This window comes from Trachurus japonicus, chromosome 5, assembly GCF_045865225.1.
Source record: "Trachurus japonicus isolate A0001 chromosome 5, Traja_1.0".
Lineage (NCBI taxonomy): Eukaryota > Metazoa > Chordata > Actinopteri > Carangiformes > Carangidae > Trachurus > Trachurus japonicus.
Genome location: NC_140911.1, coordinates 3,180,972 through 3,199,025, shown reverse-complemented (window position 1 = coordinate 3,199,025; position 18,054 = coordinate 3,180,972). Strand labels below are relative to the sequence as shown.

The 18,054-nt window shown below is 39.4% G+C and overlaps 1 protein-coding gene across 3 annotated transcripts in view; it reads right to left on the bottom strand.

Annotated features, from left to right (window-relative positions):
- Nucleotides 1–6,546: 6,546 nt before the first annotated feature.
- LOC146986789 (RNA-binding motif, single-stranded-interacting protein 2-like) overlaps nucleotides 6,547–18,054 on the bottom strand; it is a 38,580-nt gene continuing 27,072 nt past the window's right edge. For 2 of the 3 annotated variants that reach the window (XM_085775609.1, XM_085775610.1), the window contains exons 5-14: nucleotides 14,121–14,278; nucleotides 13,788–13,867; nucleotides 13,446–13,555; nucleotides 13,184–13,227; nucleotides 12,858–12,951; nucleotides 11,544–11,594; nucleotides 10,908–11,018; nucleotides 10,697–10,777; nucleotides 8,718–8,805; nucleotides 6,547–7,183 (exon numbers count right to left, since the gene is read on the bottom strand). In XM_085775609.1, the coding sequence (XP_085631735.1) occupies nucleotides 8,725–8,805; nucleotides 10,697–10,777; nucleotides 10,908–11,018; nucleotides 11,544–11,594; nucleotides 12,858–12,951; nucleotides 13,184–13,227; nucleotides 13,446–13,555; nucleotides 13,788–13,867; nucleotides 14,121–14,278 (810 nt within the window). In that variant the 3' untranslated portion in view covers nucleotides 6,547–7,183; nucleotides 8,718–8,724. The remainder of the gene's footprint in view (nucleotides 7,184–8,717; nucleotides 8,806–10,696; nucleotides 10,778–10,907; nucleotides 11,019–11,543; nucleotides 11,595–12,857; nucleotides 12,952–13,183; nucleotides 13,228–13,445; nucleotides 13,556–13,787; nucleotides 13,868–14,120; nucleotides 14,279–18,054) is intronic. The other variant, XM_085775611.1, reaches the window with a different exon arrangement.

The window sequence follows — 18,054 nt, the reverse complement described above, 5'->3', positions numbered from 1 at the left end:
AATGTTATCATTGTACATGCAAGAAAAAAAACCTTTTTAATATGTTAATAATTATAATAATGAATCAGCTCCTTTGATCAAAAACACACTTCACCCGATCATTGAAACAAGACTTTTATTTAAAAAAAAAAAAAAAGGAAGAAAAACTGACATATTCAAATTCAAAGAGAAAAACCAAGAAAGAAGAAAAAAATCTTTTCTCAATCAATAAAAAAAAAAAAAAAAACACAAGTTACAGACAATTTTAGCAACTCTGGCACAGGAAGACAAAAGTAGCCAAGTGGCTTTGCAAAAAACAAACAAAACAAATATCAAAACCTCTTTCCTCTAACAAAACTGTACAAAATGAGTTCTTGTATAAATAAGAAAAACTATAGTTCACAAGCAGGAGGAGAGACGAGCCGCTCGGATTTTCAAAACGTCCAGATGATTCACAACGAACCTGGTTCATACAGCGTCCATGTCAGAATTAGTAAAGCTGAACACTGAGCGAGATAGAAAACAGTCTCATTTAAAAACCAAACATATCAGGGCGACTGGAATCGACAGAGTGATAATAAAAATGAGACGTTTTGAAAATCCAGACGGGACGACGTCCGACCGCCTGTTTGGAAATCCTGTTTTAGCAGCAAAACATTTTGAAGCTATGAAATAAGCCATCAAATCCACATTAAGATGAGAATAAAGAGGATTTGTTCAAATTGGTGCAGGATTAAAAATAATAATAAAAAAAAAATAATTTGATTTTATTATGACTGGTCTTTTGTTTCCCTCCAATTTAAACTTTATTTTATCATTTTCATGATGCAAGGTCATTTTTGGAGCATCATGACATTGTTAAAAAATGAAAATAAAATAAAAATAAAAATAAATAAACACTGAGGTCATTTCATAGTTGCAAAATCTTGGTTTTGTATTAAAAGTGATGGCTAATACATGGAATATCATTTCTCTGCACATCTAAACAATATCCATGACATTTTCCTTCATGGTGCACTGAATCTGAAAACTTGCTAGTCACTGTGTTTTCTGGACAGGTTATAAACCATTTAAAAAAATCAATGAAACACACAAGAAGAAACAAAAAAACAAAAACAAAATGGTGTAAGGAGCGAGTGGAAGGGGAAAAAAAGACTATTTACAAAATGAGCTCTCGTGTCTGAAAAGTGTCGGCGTCATAAGAAGCTGCGCTCGGTGTTTTTCTCCGGCTGAAGCCAATGAAGTTCATCATGAGTCTGTTTACATGAACGTCAACACAACTCAGTCCTGTCGACGCATGTGAACAAAAACTTTAAGATCTTTTCTTGAATATGAAACCTCAGTGCCTCAGAGAGAGAGAGAGAGAGAGAGAGAGAGAAATCTACACGTGTCATAGTGATGTGGAATAATTCATCATCTCCTTCTCCCCTCATCTCTTTCTGAATCTATCAGAACCAGCAAAAAAGTTTCTCACTCTCATTACGATGCGTTACATTTACCTCAGAAGTCGGAGTTCGGAATGACGTCACCTCCGAGCTGAGCGCAAACAGGGAGGTGGTAAAAACGGACGATTAATATAACAAAATGAAAATGTAGATTTTAGATTTCAGTGCTAACAGGTTATTATGTTTTTAAAATGCAGTTAAAACTTGTTGTGACGAGCCATTAGCCGCCGCTAGCCGATGTTAGCAACTCTATTTTGAAAGCTAACAACACTGTTTTTACAGTGTAAGGAAAATGTCCAGGGATAAGAAATGAACAGTACTATGCAATGCAGTCGCATAATTCAACGCATAATCAGCCAAAGACACCGCACTTTTTTCAAAGACACCGCACTTTTGCCACAAAAAATGCAGATTTTCGCGCAAAATGTGTGAACTATGTGGGACTTTAATAATTTTCAATAATACAATTTTTTTTCTTTTTTGAAAAACAGTAACATATATCTTCGCAGAAAGTTGAAAAATATTGCATGTTTATGTCACACAGGTGGGAGCAGCCATTTTAGCCTGTGTTGCCGTGGAAACGTTATGAAGTGACATAATTACGCAACATGAGCCGAGCACTTCCTGTGATGTCGTCATTAGGAATGACTCTTTCTACATTGAAGTTGTAGCCGCGTGACAACAGGGTTTTGGGGCAATAAACTTTTTTTTTTTTTTCATCAAATCGCATTTTTTGCCAATTTCCCTCAATGTTATCGCATAATTACCCAACACATACTTTATTGCATTTTTTATAGAAAACCTGCCGCATAATCAAGAATAACAAAAAAAACTCTGCATGCATGTTTCTGGAAGGACCGACTACGTTATGTGTCGTATGTGACGCAGTTAGCAAAGAAATAAAATAAAACTGCAAAGTGGCCGCCATCTTGGATTCTTACGTTGGGGTTGGTGGGATTGGTACGACGTTGGAGCTCGGAAACTCCGACTTCTGAGTACAACTGGAACGCACCATAATTATCCACACACACACACACACACACACACACAAACACACACATAAAGATGACTGTCTATGGATGAGTGTAGTTTATCTGTAACCGAGAGCTAAAGAGAAGAGAAGAGTGGCTACAACATCTTTGGTTGCAGAATTGAACGACAGAAACACAGCAAAAAATAAAAAATAAAATAAAAATGAAGATGACATGTGGAAAATAAAAAAATAAAAATACAAAGACAAAACAGAGTCAGAGACAGAATCGTTAACATCACGCTGGATTCATACATGGATGTTTTGACGTGACCGACAGGACGACTGAGCCGCTCCCGTAGCATTTATATATACAACTTAGTGTCAATCCTATGAGAGATCAGGCAGTTCATCCAGAGAGAAAAAACATTATTAAGGCTTAAGCTAAAAAGAGAGTTTGTTTTTTGTTTTTTTTAAACATTTTTTGCTGAATTTTGGATCACTCACAAATTCATTCATTCAGACTTGCTGTCTCACTAAAGGCTGTAAAGAATCGTCTTTAATGGCACTTCCATGGTCTAGTAGTGAGCAGTCCTTTGTAAAAACCATTATTTCTATTATTATCTACATATCTACAGGTTTTTGATGTCTGTATAAATTAAAAGTTCAACATATTTGGATGTACTGTATGCGGTGACGTGAGCTCCACTCCACGTGCTGCTGCACCGGAGATGAAGTCACTGTTTGGTTCAGCTCGACCCGACACAACAACGACAACGACAACAACAACAACAATAACAACAACTACAAGGATGGGAACGGAAGTTTGTTTGTTTGTTTGTGTGTAAAACAAAACTCAATGTGCACGAGAAAGAAAAAAAAAACACAACAAAAACAACAACAGCATCAAAAGCTAAAAAAAATCTACTCTCTATGGAAACACAAGCTAAAGATCTACAGCTCTAAATCTCATCTACTTCAAAGATAAATTCATCCAAAAAATAAAAATAAAAATAAGGCAAATTAGCACAAAAGGTTTTCAAGTGACAGACAAGAAAAAAAAAGACATTAAACTTTCTACAGACTAAAAAAAAAAAATCACTGACAGAGTCAAACTCGTGTGACGACAGCAGCATTGAAGAACAAACAGACGTTCAGCTCCTTCTCTCAGGATCTCGTCTCCTCTCCCATTCTGATTTTTCCCTCATTGCTATTTTTTATTTTATTATATTTTATTTTTTCAGCTAAACTACGTCTTAATTTAGTAACTGCATTGTTCTTTGTACACATTAACGTCTCAGATCTAAATAAAGCACGTTCACTTCATCATCATCACCCTCCCCTCCTCCCTCCTTTCCAGACGACGCGAGGATGAATTTAATGATACCTGAAGTTTCTTTTCTTTTCTTTTTTTCGCCACAACAAAACCGCTTAAAACCACTTCTCATTGGACACAGGTGTGACTCCGGCTGCTCTTTACACCACAGGTGACGATGCTCGACTCTGATTCGTTGCCTGTATCTGTTTCTTCTGTTTACATTCACGTTCAGTTAGAGGTGAAGGACCCACATCGGATCTCTGCATTCACACCTGCTTTGCTTTGTGCAGATGTGGTTTGTAGCCAGCGAGGAAGAGGAGATGAGCTACGCAAAGTAAACAAACATGGCCGTTGACGAAATGGACAAAAATACGTCAATTTTTAGAGGTGCACAGAATATTATCAGTTCCATTTAAAGGGAGACTGGGCGTATGCAAAGAATATGGGCCCGGGAAATTGATTATTATTAGTAGTAGTTTTATTTGGATCCGCAGTGGCAGCAGTTATACAGTCGATGTACCGACCTATGGTCATGAACTTAGATAAATGTTAACTATACATCGAGGCTGTGATTGGTCCGTTCAGAGCGTCATTTCTGCCATTTAGTTTTCCTGGTTTCTCCTTCATGCTATATCGTCATTTTTAAAGTGATCAATCGCAGCATTTGTTTTGTTGTTCCACATTAATCATCTCCAACTCTTTCCACATCGGTCGCCATTGTTCACTGCTCCCCGGAGGAACGAAGCAGGAAGATGAACAAAGTTTCGCAAATGAAATGAATAGTGTTATGGTGGTCAATTGCACACGCAAGATAAACAACATGGACTCTGACGAAATGGAGAAAAATATGGTCGTATTTTAAGTTGGAGGAGAAAGAGGAGAGAGAGAGTCCTTCTTAAGGCCTGGGCGTATGCTACAGTAAACATGTTGGCCCGGGAAATTGATTATTATACTAATTACTATCGATGGAATCGGTGCAGCAGCAGTAAAACGGTCGATGAACTGTCTGTTGTGGTAAAGAAGGAGCTCTCTCCAACTTTGGGTCGTGACTGAAAGAACTAGATCTCGATACAAGCGGCTGAATGAAATGAGTTTATGATTTATGCTTCTGCATCAAGTCGACGGCCCTTTGCGATGCCACGAACCTCTACGCCGTCGCCCGACATGCACCTCCAAAACATTGGAGGACAGCAAGGGTGCCGACTAAAAACGTAATTTCTGGCATTTAGCTTTCCTGGAACAAAGCAGGAAGATAAAAAAAGTTTCGCAAATGAAATGAAAAGCATTATGATGGTGAAAAAATTGGGGGTCAGCCCTATGTTCCCACAGCCCTATGTTCCCTCAGGTTTATGTTCCCACAGCCCTATGTTCCCTCAGGTTTATGTTGCCTCATTTCTAAGATTTTTCTTATTTCTAAGAATTTTCTCAAAATGAAACTCTAAGTCATGTCATTTTTATTTTAAAGGGATGATTAGGAGTAATTTCAACCTAGGGTCCTTTGCACCATGACCTACAAACTTTCTAATGCTTTGTTTACTACTACTAACACTATTTGTACTACTGTAGAAGTTTGTTGTCTAAATTGCACTAACTCATGGAGGTGAGTTTAATTTAGGTATAAGGGTTCGTCACTCAACCCTATGTTGGAGTAGCGGTGTTGGAAGGGGTCGGTCAGCCCTATGTTCCCAGGGCCCTATGTTCCCAGATTTAGCTAAAAGCTACATTACATCTGTAGTCAACTGCTACTGGATAACAGGTTGGGTGTAATTGACTACCAAATTGGGAGAAATGGGGATAAAATCTGATGCAAATTGATCATAAAGGAAATGTGGGAACATAGGGCCTAATTTTGGAAAGAAAAAAAAAACCTTAGAAATGAGGGAACATAGGGCTGTGGGAACATAGGGCTGAGGGAACAAAGGGCTGAGGGAACATAGGGCTGTGGGAACATAGGGTTGAGGCAGGGAACAAAGGGCTGAGGGAACATAGGGCTGTGGGAACATAGGCACGCTCCCGTGAATTGCACAGCGACACGTCATAACTTTGAAAGGTGCACGATGGCATCAAGGATGGACATTATTATTGTTGACGTACGACTCGCAAAGCCAGCAGGAAATATCCGATCTGTCTGTTCAGATCATCCGATTTGATTCCACATATGAAGGAGGCCTGAATCCGATCTGATAAAATCTGATTCATCTTCACGTTACAGATCCGATCTGGGCCGCTTGATAGGACAAAAATCCGGACGAGGTCACGTGAACCATGTGGTGTAAAGTCGGCCTCAGAGTCACATCATAACAGAGCAGGACGACTATTTGTATCAACAGGTGTCGTTTTCTATTTTGATGGTGCATAAAGAAAACCAACCATAAAAAAAAAACAACAAAACAAAAACTAAGGAATAATTTCCATGAGACAAATATCAGAGTTCATCATTAATGTGGAGTAAAGTCCATTTCATCTTTGACGGTATTAAATAACTTCTTTTTCTACAAACGTATGTTTCAATGAGCTAAAAACTCTAAAAAATAGAACTATAATTCAAATATAAATAGAAATAATTGATTGTCTTTTTTTCCCCACTTATGAAAGAATGGTTTAAAATTTCAAAATAAAAGTTAAAAAATAAAATAAAAAAGGAATTGGACTAAAACTAAAAACAGTCGATGTTATTGTCATCTGTGCGTGAATAGAAATCTCTGCAGCAGTTACAGGAGGAAGTAGCTTTAAACGGTTTGTCTCACACATCACACCAGCAAAAGTTGTTGTTTTTTTGTTAGTTTTTTTGTTTTTTAAATCTGTACAAATTTTTTATTTTTTTTTATTTTTTTGCCGCCGCTGCTGCAAATCGATGTGTCAAACAACAGACATCAGGAAATAAAAATAAAAGTTTGCATATTTTACAAAAAAAATAAAAAGACACATTGTGTTTTTCAACTCTTCCTTGAATCACTCTGAAAACGTCCAGAATGTTTTTTTATTTTCGTTTTTTTAAAAATAAGAATTTGTTATATTACGTGCACAAAAATAATGCTCTGTGTCTTTTCCTCCAACTCTGTTTTTTCTTTTTAAACTTCTTGTTATGTTCCTTTTTTTTTTTTTAATTTCTCAGTTATCAAAATAGATCAAAGCTTCTCTGAAGAAGAAGAAGAAGACGAAGACAAAGAAGAAGAAGAAGATTCCCACCTTTGGTTGATCGACTCTTGAGGACGTGAGCGGAAAAGTCCAATGAAGTTAAGTGTTGTCCTTTTTCTTAAAAATTAAAAAAAAAAAAAAAAATACAGACATACACACATTCGCACATACAGAAACAAATAAACAAACACACACACACACACACACACACGTTCCTTTTGTTATCCATATTCAAGTCCGGGTACTTGGTGACGGTTCGGAGCACACATCTCTTCCAGCTGAATCCTGATTGGTCGGATTCATGTCGTGCCCTCGGCCCCGCCCTGCTGGGAGCTGCAACACACACAACACACACATTATGCGCACACACACACACACATTGCAAAAACCTCAGACAACACTGTGTCTAATAGAAATTTGTGGATGAATATCAATATGACATCCACAAATTCACAGCATAACAGCTTTCTATCAGAACCAGCACGAACTTCTTCAAGGGTCCTTGAGAGAGTTCAAGGGGGTCCCTATCTTTTTCTTGAAATTGTACCACTTTTCTAGAATTTTTAAACTTTTTTTTTTTTGAGAATTTTTTTTTACCACTTTTTCTAGAATTTTTACACTTTTTTTTTTTGAGAATTTTTTTTTTACCACTTTTTCTAGAATTTTTACACTTTTTTTTTTGAGAATTTTTTTTACCACTTTTTCTAGCATTTTAAAACTTTTTTTTAGATTTTTTTAACCACTTTTTCTAGAATTTTAAAACTTTTTTTGGAGATTTTTTTTTACCACTTTCTAGAATTTTTTAACTTTTTTTGAGAATTTTTTAAAGCACTTTTTCTAGAATTTTTTAAAACTTTTTTTTAACCACTTTTTCTAGAATTTTTTTTACTTTTTTTTTTTTTTTACCACTTTTTCTATAAATATTATTTTTTTCTTTTTTCTAGAAATTTTTAATTTTTTTTTTATTTTTATTTTTTTAAGAAATCTTACCACTTCTTTCCAGAAATTCTCTATAATATATCCAAAAATTCACGCCATTGGCCCTAATTTGAATGTACATTGACTAAAAAAGTAATGTTCTTCAGTCTCAGAACAAATATTTGTGTATTTCTGGTGTTTGATTCAAAATTTTGTCCAATGGGGTTCCGGGGCCTAATTTGTGTCAATTTAGGGTCCTTGACGTAAAAAAGTTTGAGAACCACCGGTCTAGACGACATCACAGTCTGGACCTCGTTGTCAAACTCAAAGCTCAAATCCTGAAGATTGAACTAGGGATAGACCAATTATTGGCATGGCAGATGATATCGGACGTTATTCTGCTTTTTTTTTATCATCTGTATCGGCCGTTTTTTCAACGATAACTAATAAAATACATTTATTTATGTAGCCGTCTCTCTGCCTGAAGTCACCACTCATTGTAACAATGTCCCGCCCACTGGACCAAGATCTGTGTTGGAGTTTGTGATGTTCTACAAAAACGTAATGTCTTTTTTTTTATCACACTTAACTGTATTCAGTCTAATCCCAGGGGTGTTATTCTATTTTTTTTTTTTTCTTTTTACAGCAAATTAATATCAGTTCTAAATATTGGTTATTAGTTTTCACAATCCTGACCTGGTCATAAACTACACTTTCCACTGAGTCATTAAATCTGCTGCTCCAATAATAATAACTTTAAATAATAACAATAACTTTATTTCTTACTTTTAATAGTAATAATACAAAATATCAATTAGTGCAGCTTTAATGACTTCTGTTATTTTTATTTTTCTAAAAGTGAACAGTGAAGGCCTCATCTGTCTGAGCTTCACCCGCTTCAGCCAATCAGCACACAAGATATACATCATCATCATCATCATTGTCCTACCTTAGCTTCACTTGGTGTGTTGGTATGAGTAGTTTGTGTGCTCTGCAGGAGTCTCCATGGCAACCTGTTGCTGCTGACCGCCATTTTCCTAAAAAAAAAAAAAAAAGAGACGAGCAGGTTAAAAGATGACGGCTCTGTGTCAGTTCATCACACGTTATTAATATTATTATTATTATTAAAGATGAAGATGAAGAGGAGACGGCCTGTATTTTCCCACTGCCCTCCCCGTTCAGATTTAAGACGTCAACACACGCGTGTGGATGAATAAAGAACAACAGAGTGACGGTGAGTTCAGGACGTATTTACTAAGAGTCGAGGAGTGCTCGTCTTCGTTTCATCAATGACACTGAGCCAGTTCTACCTTCACGCTGCTGCAGCCTGATCCAGCCAATCACAGCTCAGCCTCCACCCATTCATGCCTTTTTTTTCTCTTTTCTTTTTTTTACACACTGAACAAGTCTGTGCCAAAACTATCAATGCAATAATCCTGCAGCTCCCTCACCGCAGGCAACGGCTCAATAATAGAAGAGCTCATAGAGACGCCTTCGTATGTCTTCACACTGAATACAAAGGAAACATGCAGCACAATAGTCATTAATAAAGAATGATCATTAAATACTCAAATGGGCTCTTTAGAATAATTTAATTCTGCATATCACCAGTGGAAAAAACACTATAAGAAAATAATCTAACTCACAAAGTAAAATAAGGCGTATAAAATGTGAACAATCTGAACAACAACAACAATTCGTCCACTGTCTCTCTGCCTCATCTTCCTCACTCAGACATAACTTAAAAACCAGAAGCTCCCTGGGAAATATTACTATTATTATTATTATTATTATTATAACAACGCTGCATTTCCAGGAATCCCCCCGGGCTCTACACCCGCCTCTACCTGTTGTCAAATACCACACAGAGCCTGTGGCGGCTGTTCAGCCAGCCGAAAGTTGGAACAGTCGACTCGTCTGTTTCTGTGTTTTAACTCTTTAAAAACACACACACACACACACACGTCTGAGAGCAGCTGCCTTCTTTATTCTCAGTCGAGTGACCAGATCCCAACTTACCAAATGTGAGACAAAGACGACTTATGTGTGGGACAATGCATCAAGATAAAGTCTAAAATAACTTATAAATAAATAAACTTTCTATTCTGCCCCTTAGCTCATAAAAACTTGACAAATATTATATTATACCGATACATTTTATTTAAATTCAACCTAATTTCATCAATACGATGTACAGGATGGGTTTATAGCACCAGACCTAGTGGAATTACTTCTCTTTGTGCCACATTAATAGGTAACATATTCAAAAATAGTATGTAAAACAATACAAGAAGAGGGTTATTATACAATGACATCAGTGACCATTTGTATTTATTGTCTATTACTGTTTTTACTGGAAACCTGAGGATCCTAATCAGCTGAAATACAAACAAGTAAAAGTGAATGACTTTTCCAGCATATGTTGTTTATTGATTTGAATATTGGTTTTGTTTTTTCACTATAACATGTCTTTTCTATTTCTCTTTTTTTAATATGTTCAAAATAAAGAATAATCAATCAATCAAAACTTTGTTACGTTTTGTCACATAAGGAAACACAGTAAGCACAGTAAGTCTTTGCCAGTCTTTGTTAGAACTGCATTTTCTTTTCCCCGCCGTGGTCGTCGTCTCCTTTTCCTTCCTGCTCACTCTGCTGTTTTTTGTTTAGTTTAGTTTGTTTGTTTTTTTGTAAACCTGCATTAAAGTCTCGCCTCCTATAGTTTGATTGACATTCACAGATTTTAACACGCAGAACGCAGAACAGCGTTGAAAAGTAACGCAAATGCGGTATTGTCCGGCCTGGCTGCCCTGATTCTTAGATTCTTAGTCAATACGTCCTTGTCACTCACTCATTCCACTTTATGGAAAGATTTAAGGTTCAAATACAGAAATAAAAAAGCAGCAGCGGAGGTTGAGACTAGCTTCATACCTCTACTGGGACACTGGAAGGAGGCACTGGGGTGTACTGGGGGATGTAGGTCCCCTGCATAGTTGTGTTGGCCGGAATATACTGTAGGGAAGGCAGAGAGGAAAACACAACATGGAAATCTAAACTTCAAGACAGGGGATGATTCTCTGCCTTGTGCATCATGTGTGTGTGTGTGTGTGTGAGTGTGTCAGTGTGTGTGTTTGGTACTGACTGTGCCCGTGCTGCCCAGGGACAGGTGGCTTAGCTGCTGGGTGAGAGGACTCATCATGGACGTGGGCTGGATGGACATCGCGTGATCCATTGTCGGGGTAAGAACTGTACCCTGGGAATATACAAACACACACACACACACACACACACATGTAAATGACACATAAAACACTGTTACTATAATAACCTGTGTGTCTGTGTTTGTGTGTGAGCTTCATTCATGAACTGTTCCCCAGAAGAAACGTCTTCTTAAAACGCTTTTCTTCCACAAGTTTTTAAGCAGATTTTCAATTTTCATCTGTGTTTTCTTTTTGTTTCTTATCTGGGATTCGTTCTTAGCTCAAAACAAAATCTACACACTCAAGAGCAAACGCATATGCACATTTGAGAAGTGACACTTTGTGCAAAAACAAGTGGCCTTCTCCTCTGTTCTGCAGTTGTAGCCTATAACATTATATGATTTCAAATTTGAATAATATTTATCATTAATGATTATTTTACAAATCAATCAATCAACAAAAGACACTTAAATTACATCAATTACATGTTAATTGGGAACCACGACATGTAAAACAAAATTCACAGTGGTACATTGAGCCACAAAATGACAGACAAGAGCAGAGACACAGATACTCACAGCTGGCTGCATGAGGTATGACTGATGGTGCATCCAGGACGGGCTGTGTACCTGCACGTCAGGAAACATTAAAACTCACTGTCACATTCATAAATATAAATGAATACTCTGTCGCTCACTCAGAGAAAGTTTTTAGACAAGTGGATAAACACTGAGAGTAAAAGCCCGAGCATTTCAGACGGAGCCTGACTTCACTTCATGCTCCTGAGGCCAGGCATTAGATGTGTACAGTAGCTTCTGACATCTATATACGTATATATCAATTAAAATAAACTCTGGGAAGGTGGTGATGGTAAAACAAAGACAAGCAGGTTGAAGTAACTGAAGAGATAAGAGCAAGCATAAACAACCTGCATGTTTATTATGTCATAGAGCCGGTTTGTTTGCAGCAGAAATACCTATTTACTAAACTAACACTGCTGTACTTAAAGAGTTGTATGTCTTTGGACTTCAAGTCTTGATTGGAGACACTTCAAGTCTTGATTGGAGACATCAAATGTGGTCGAATCACTGTCAGCAAATGTAAAAACTAAAAACAGTGTTTTAAAGTGGAGCTATGCAAGTCTGGTGTCTCCTCCTCTGTGTCTCTAACCCTCCTCTCCTCCATGTGCATTAATTTGTTTCCAACAAAGCCAGTGAGAAATCAATCCATGGAGCGGTGGATAACGTTATTTATCATCTACCATGTTACCATGTGTATTAATTTTGTGTAGTCTTATCTGTCATCAACAAGAGATTATGGATTACGGGGTGCGTTCTCTTAAAAATTTTAATCTTATTTAAATAACTACAGTTATTATTATCATTTGACTTATTTTCATAAATGTATTGTTTTAATATCCCTTTTTTGGAGTTACACAGCTAGATAAGGTATATGTGCTCTATCGTTATACAGTCCTATCTCTGCGTGACAGATGAGACCCAATCTCAAGATGATTTTTTGTTTTCTTTTGTGATGTTTCATTTCATTTCATTTCAATTTATTTCATTCATGGTATACATTCTCACATAGTTGCACATATTTACATAATGTACACATTTTCACCATGAATGAAAAGGAGCAGGATGAGAAAACTTATAGTACCTGCCCCTCTCTGTTGTTACAATTTCATTGGCTTACTTCAACACCAATATTATTCTCTGTTTCAAAAAGATGTTAACTGCCTGTTAATGTGAATTAAAGGCAATAAAGTTAAAAACAAGAACAAAAAGATTAATCTAAGTGCACATTGTCCTTAAATAAAATCTAAATCTAAATCAAATGTCGACTATTTGATGGTTTTGCACAGTAAAAACAACAGAGAAACGTCCCACCTGGTAGGATGAGACCGGAGAATGCATGTAGGGCGACAGAGACGTCTGGGCGATCATCCGGTTGGGAGCCAGACTGTAGGGCGACGAGTAGAAGCTGCCGAACAGAGAGAGAGAGCAGAGTGTGTCAACTATCTCCACTATGTCCTGCAGCTGCATTGACAACATAGCTGAGTTCCTGTGACGCCCAGCAGGGGGCGGCAGCGCTTCACAGCAGCTTGACTCAACCAGGCCTTTTTTTTTTCTTACTTTTTTTTTTTTTTTTAACATTTTTTTTTCTTCCTGTAGGGGCTGGGACTGTTTTCAGTCAGTGCGTGCATACCACTCACCCATTTTGTAAGGCTGTGGGGTCATACGCAAGCGTCATTCCTCCCTGGGAAAACAATACACAGGATTCAGAACCAGTGAGGTCATGCAAAACCCCAGTGCAGGCTCTGCTAATACAGCCAGCAAGCACACACACACACACATAGACACACACACACAGACTGATCAAACTTTTAAACATGTTCTCGCTCTCGTTTGCAACATTTCTGTGTAAATACAGGAGGGAAACTTCTAGAGAGTTAATCCCAGAGGTTGTTGTGTTACCGTGTCTCCGTCTCGGGCCCAGGGCCGCCCGTTCTGGAGGTACTTCCCCTGGTTCTGCCTCTTCTTCTGACCTCCGTCTGCAAACTTACATAATAAGGGCTCTGTGGGCACTGTGGAGGCAAGGGACCAGACAGGAGAGAGGATTCAGCAAAGAAACAACAACAACAAAAACAGGTTCCTTAATAGAAAACTGAAGCGTGCAATAAGCAGTAGGAATCTTTTAAAAAGGCACATTTTTTACCCTTGTTTTTAATGTCTTATGTGTGATAATACATGTAGCTATGTGTGTGTGTCTATGTTACATAATTTCGTTGTAGCAATACAATGACAAATCCTACGCACCAGGCACTCCCGGTGGAGTCTTTATGAATTTCCCATTGAAATGCTGAATTATGGCCTCGCACTTCTCTGTGGACTCCATTCTGAAATAAAAAATCAAAGTCAAAGTCAAAAAATTCAGTTCCTTCTGGAGGAATGTTGTTTACGTAAGGGGCTGGACGAGCCAGAGCTGCACTCCACTCAAACTCAAGAGCTTTTTCTCCACGTTTGATTTTAAAGAACAAACTGTACTCGAACCCTCACGTGGAGGAGAACATTAAACCAGCTGCTGCTGCTGCTGCTGCTCCGGTGGTAGTAGTAGTAGTAGTAGTAGTAGTAGTAGTAGTAGAGACCAACCTGGCAAATCCCACGCCGCGGCTGGTCCCGTTGGCGTCCCTCAGGATGCGCGTGGAGATGACCTGGCCGAAGGACTTGAGCATGCTCTCCAGCTCCTGCTCGTCCATGGACACGGGAAGGTTGGAGATGTAGAGGTTGGTGGGATCCTGCTCCTGTTGCTGCAGCAACGACATGAGGAGGGAAACAAACCACATCGATGAGGAGACGGAGCCTCAAAGTTACAATATAACATTTATTTTTAAAGGGATAGTTCAACATTTTGGCAAATTGGCCCATTGCCATAATCGCTATAGTCTTCGTAGTAGGTTCGTTACCTTTAATTGACGGTGCAAGCTATTTTTAGAACGGCGGAGCAGAGCCGTGAGCTGCTCAGAGCTACGCTACGGAGGCTCATGGGTAAATTCATGCAAAACCGCTGATGCGCGTTGCCTTCAGGGACAGTTTTTCACCAAGCAGTCTCTGTATTTCCCTCTCTGTCTGGTAACGTTCTGTTACGTATTATCTCATAGCGTGGTGAATGTGCAGGTCACAACTTGTCCACCAGAGTGTTGTGGAGTTGTTGGATTGTGTATTTGATGAGTTTGATGAGGGAGACCAAGAAATCCCATGAGCCTCCGTAGCGTAGCTCTGAGCAGCTCACGGCTCTGCTCCGCCGTTCGAAAAATATAAATGTAATGTAAATGTAATGTAAATGTATAAAATGTTGAACTATCCCTTTAACATTGTTGCTTTTTTTATTTTTTGGCATTTGCATTCTACTGAGCTGCGGCGGCGGTGTGACCGTCACCCTTCACCCTTCATCGTATGCATTTTCCCGTGTCAGGCATCGTTTTGTAACAGGATGAAATGTATTTAAGCAATTAGTGTCTGAGCTATAAACTGAAACCCTGACTAATTTGTTGCCCGTGTTCGTCCACGTGTCGACGGTCGGTGCCTCAGCTGAGCCCTGTCTGGTCCTCACACACACACACACACACATACACACACACACTTTAACATACTCTATACTGCGACATGCAAATATGAGATTTGTCTGCGAGGATGAAGAAGTCGCTCGCTCTCGAATGGTTTCATTAAGAGATCTTAACGGCTGCACGTCGTTTCAGAAAAGGGGAGATTATTGAGACTCATTTTCAACGGCAGTGGGTTGAAAGTGAAACTTTGTGTGTGTGACTGTGCAGAAGCAGACAGGAAGCCAGGCATGAAGTTAAAGAGTTCACAGAGCAACAGGAGCCTGGCAACCAGGAAAAAAGAGGCAGGGCTTCAAAAAAAAAAAAGAAGAGGGGAAGGGAAAACAGAGAGAGCGAAGGAAGAGGACAGAGCAGCAGCAGAGGGAGGGAGGGAGAAAAAATATGAGAGCTTAAAAATAAGAGCTGATATTTTGTACAGATGCAGAGAAGTGACAGGATAGGAAGTGGTGGGAGTCGGGAGTAATTTGGGAAAAAAGAAAGAGGAGGATGGAAGAAAAAAAAAGGATTAAGGAGGAGGAGGAGGGATGATGAAGAGCTTCTTCTCTCTCTTTTATCCGAGTATCTTTTATCTCTCTCCATCTTGTTGTTTCCAAACCACCACTAATAATTGTTGAAAAGTTTTCAAATCGTGCATGAAAGAAGAAGAAACAGACAACAGGATCTTGACACAGGTCTGACGATGAAGAATCTGATTAAGTCTTTAAAACAGCAAAGTGTGTGTGTGTGTGTGTACTTGTACAGCTATACATGTGAGGACCGGTTTAAGTTTTAAACCATCAGAGTGAGGACATTTTGGCCGGTTCTCACTTTCTCAGACCCCTTAGGGCTGTTTGAGGGTTAAGACTTAGAACGAATCGCCTTGTTGTTTACAACTACTTCCGGGTAGAAAACCAGCACGAGAACAATAGTGACGGACGAGAGTTTCACTACATATATCTAATTTTTCATGTCACTATATTGCCTTTAGACTAATCTAATGTTTGTAAAGTTTATAAAACCAATGATTGGACAAACATTACTATTTATGTGCACGTTTTTGTAATTTGTCATCGTTATCATAAATTGGCAGGGCTAACCGTTAGCTAGGCTACCTGTTTAACTTTAATAACTCAGTGACTCAATAAACGGTTCATGAAAAAATATTTTCTCCAGCGGATATCTGAGTTACAACATGACTGAGCTAACTGGAGTAGTTTCATGTCGTGTCCGACAACGAGAGGGTTTTAACAGCTGACGTCCTGATGTTAGCTTAGCTACCGCCGTTAGCTTAGCTACTGTTATGCTGCGTTCGATTGCACTCGGAACTCGGAAAGATCCGACCTCCAACTCGGAAAAATGCTATAGAACGGCCCTTGAAGTCGGAACTCCAACTCGGGTTGGATCCAAGCAGCCCGAGTCGGTCGGAATTACGTCACAGCAATATGGTGTCGCACACCGCGAGAGGTATTTATTTATTTAGGCTATTTATTTTCCAACATAGAAGGGAGAAGTTGAGGAAAATGGAATATAGCCTAGTTCCATGCGTAGCCTACTGCAGCAAGAGTTGAATCTGCACGGCTCGCTGTGACACATGCAGGATTCCCCTCTCTGGTGCGTTCAAGACTGTGTGTTGCAGAAGTGGCGTTTCTATTTCTCTCTCTCCCCCAAGCAGAGTGTTCTTCCCCAGCAGCCTACTTTTTGATGCTCAAAAGACATGAGCTTACTGTGGCCGGCCATGTTTTCTGAGGTTGCGCAATGAAACGCATTTACCTCGGAAGTCTTTCCGAGTTCCGAGTGCAATCGAACTCTCGTTTGTTAATGTTCCTCATGCTGGTTTTCTACCCGGAAGTACTTGAAAACAACAAGGCGATATAAAAACTTAGGTTATTATAATTAGGTTTAAGTTAGGTTATGAGTAATGGTTAAGTTTAGGCATTTGTTTTGGATGGTTAAGGTTAGGATTAGGGTCTAGGGAATACATTATGTCAATGAGTGTCCTCACAAAGATAGCCATACAAACGTGTGTGTGTGTGTGCAGCAGATTTACAGCCTCCTCCTCACAACGACCAGATAACCTATTTTTCTGTGATTGTCGTCAGTCTGGGTGCGGCGATAACGACGGTTACGTAACGCACGTCGAGCGCAGCGGCTGCAGGAGGTCGTTAGACAACGAGACGAAGAGTTCCACTGCAACGTTTTTGTGTCATGACAATGGAACAACAACAAAAAAAACTCCCGTCCCTTTTTAAAAAAAAAAAATCCACACAGTATCCCATTTCACAAACACTCATCCTGCTGTAGCTGTGAACACACTGCTGTTGTGTGTGTGTGTGTGTGTGTGTGTGTGTGTGTGTGTGTTTAGTGCATTCTTTGGAGCCAGGCCCTCGGAGAACCATACATGTGTGTGTTTTTGTGTGTCGAGGTGTGTCCCTCCCTGCCTCTATGTGGAGCTGACGTCTGAGTCTGAGTAAGAAGGTTTCTATTTATAACTCTGCCATTGTTCCTTCTGCTCGTGCATACACACACACACACACACACACAGAGAGACACACAGAGACACACACACACTCCTCCGGGCCCAGGTCTCGGTGGCGGTGGTGTTGACCCGTTCAGGGAGCGAGCGTCCTCTGAGGCAGAGGTGTGGCTCGCTGTGTTTGTGAACAACACAACACTGAGCGGCGGCTCCATGGTGAAGGTGCAAACAGGTGAGGCTGCACTTTAAACCTGTGTTGTCTCTCTCTGCAGACACATGACCTGCAGTAACCGGCGTGCAGCAGCAGCAGCAGCAGCAGCAGCAGCAGCAGCAGCAGCAGCAGCTGTGTATATTTAGGTTTATATAGCGGTTATCAACACCTCTGGCTGAGTGGAGCTGGTGTCTTGTTGCTGCACCCGTCAGTGTCGTTGGTATTGAAATACACAAGAGGAGCTGCAGCGAGCGAGACTCAGACTCTAGGTTTTAGTTGCACGTTGCATGATGTTGCACG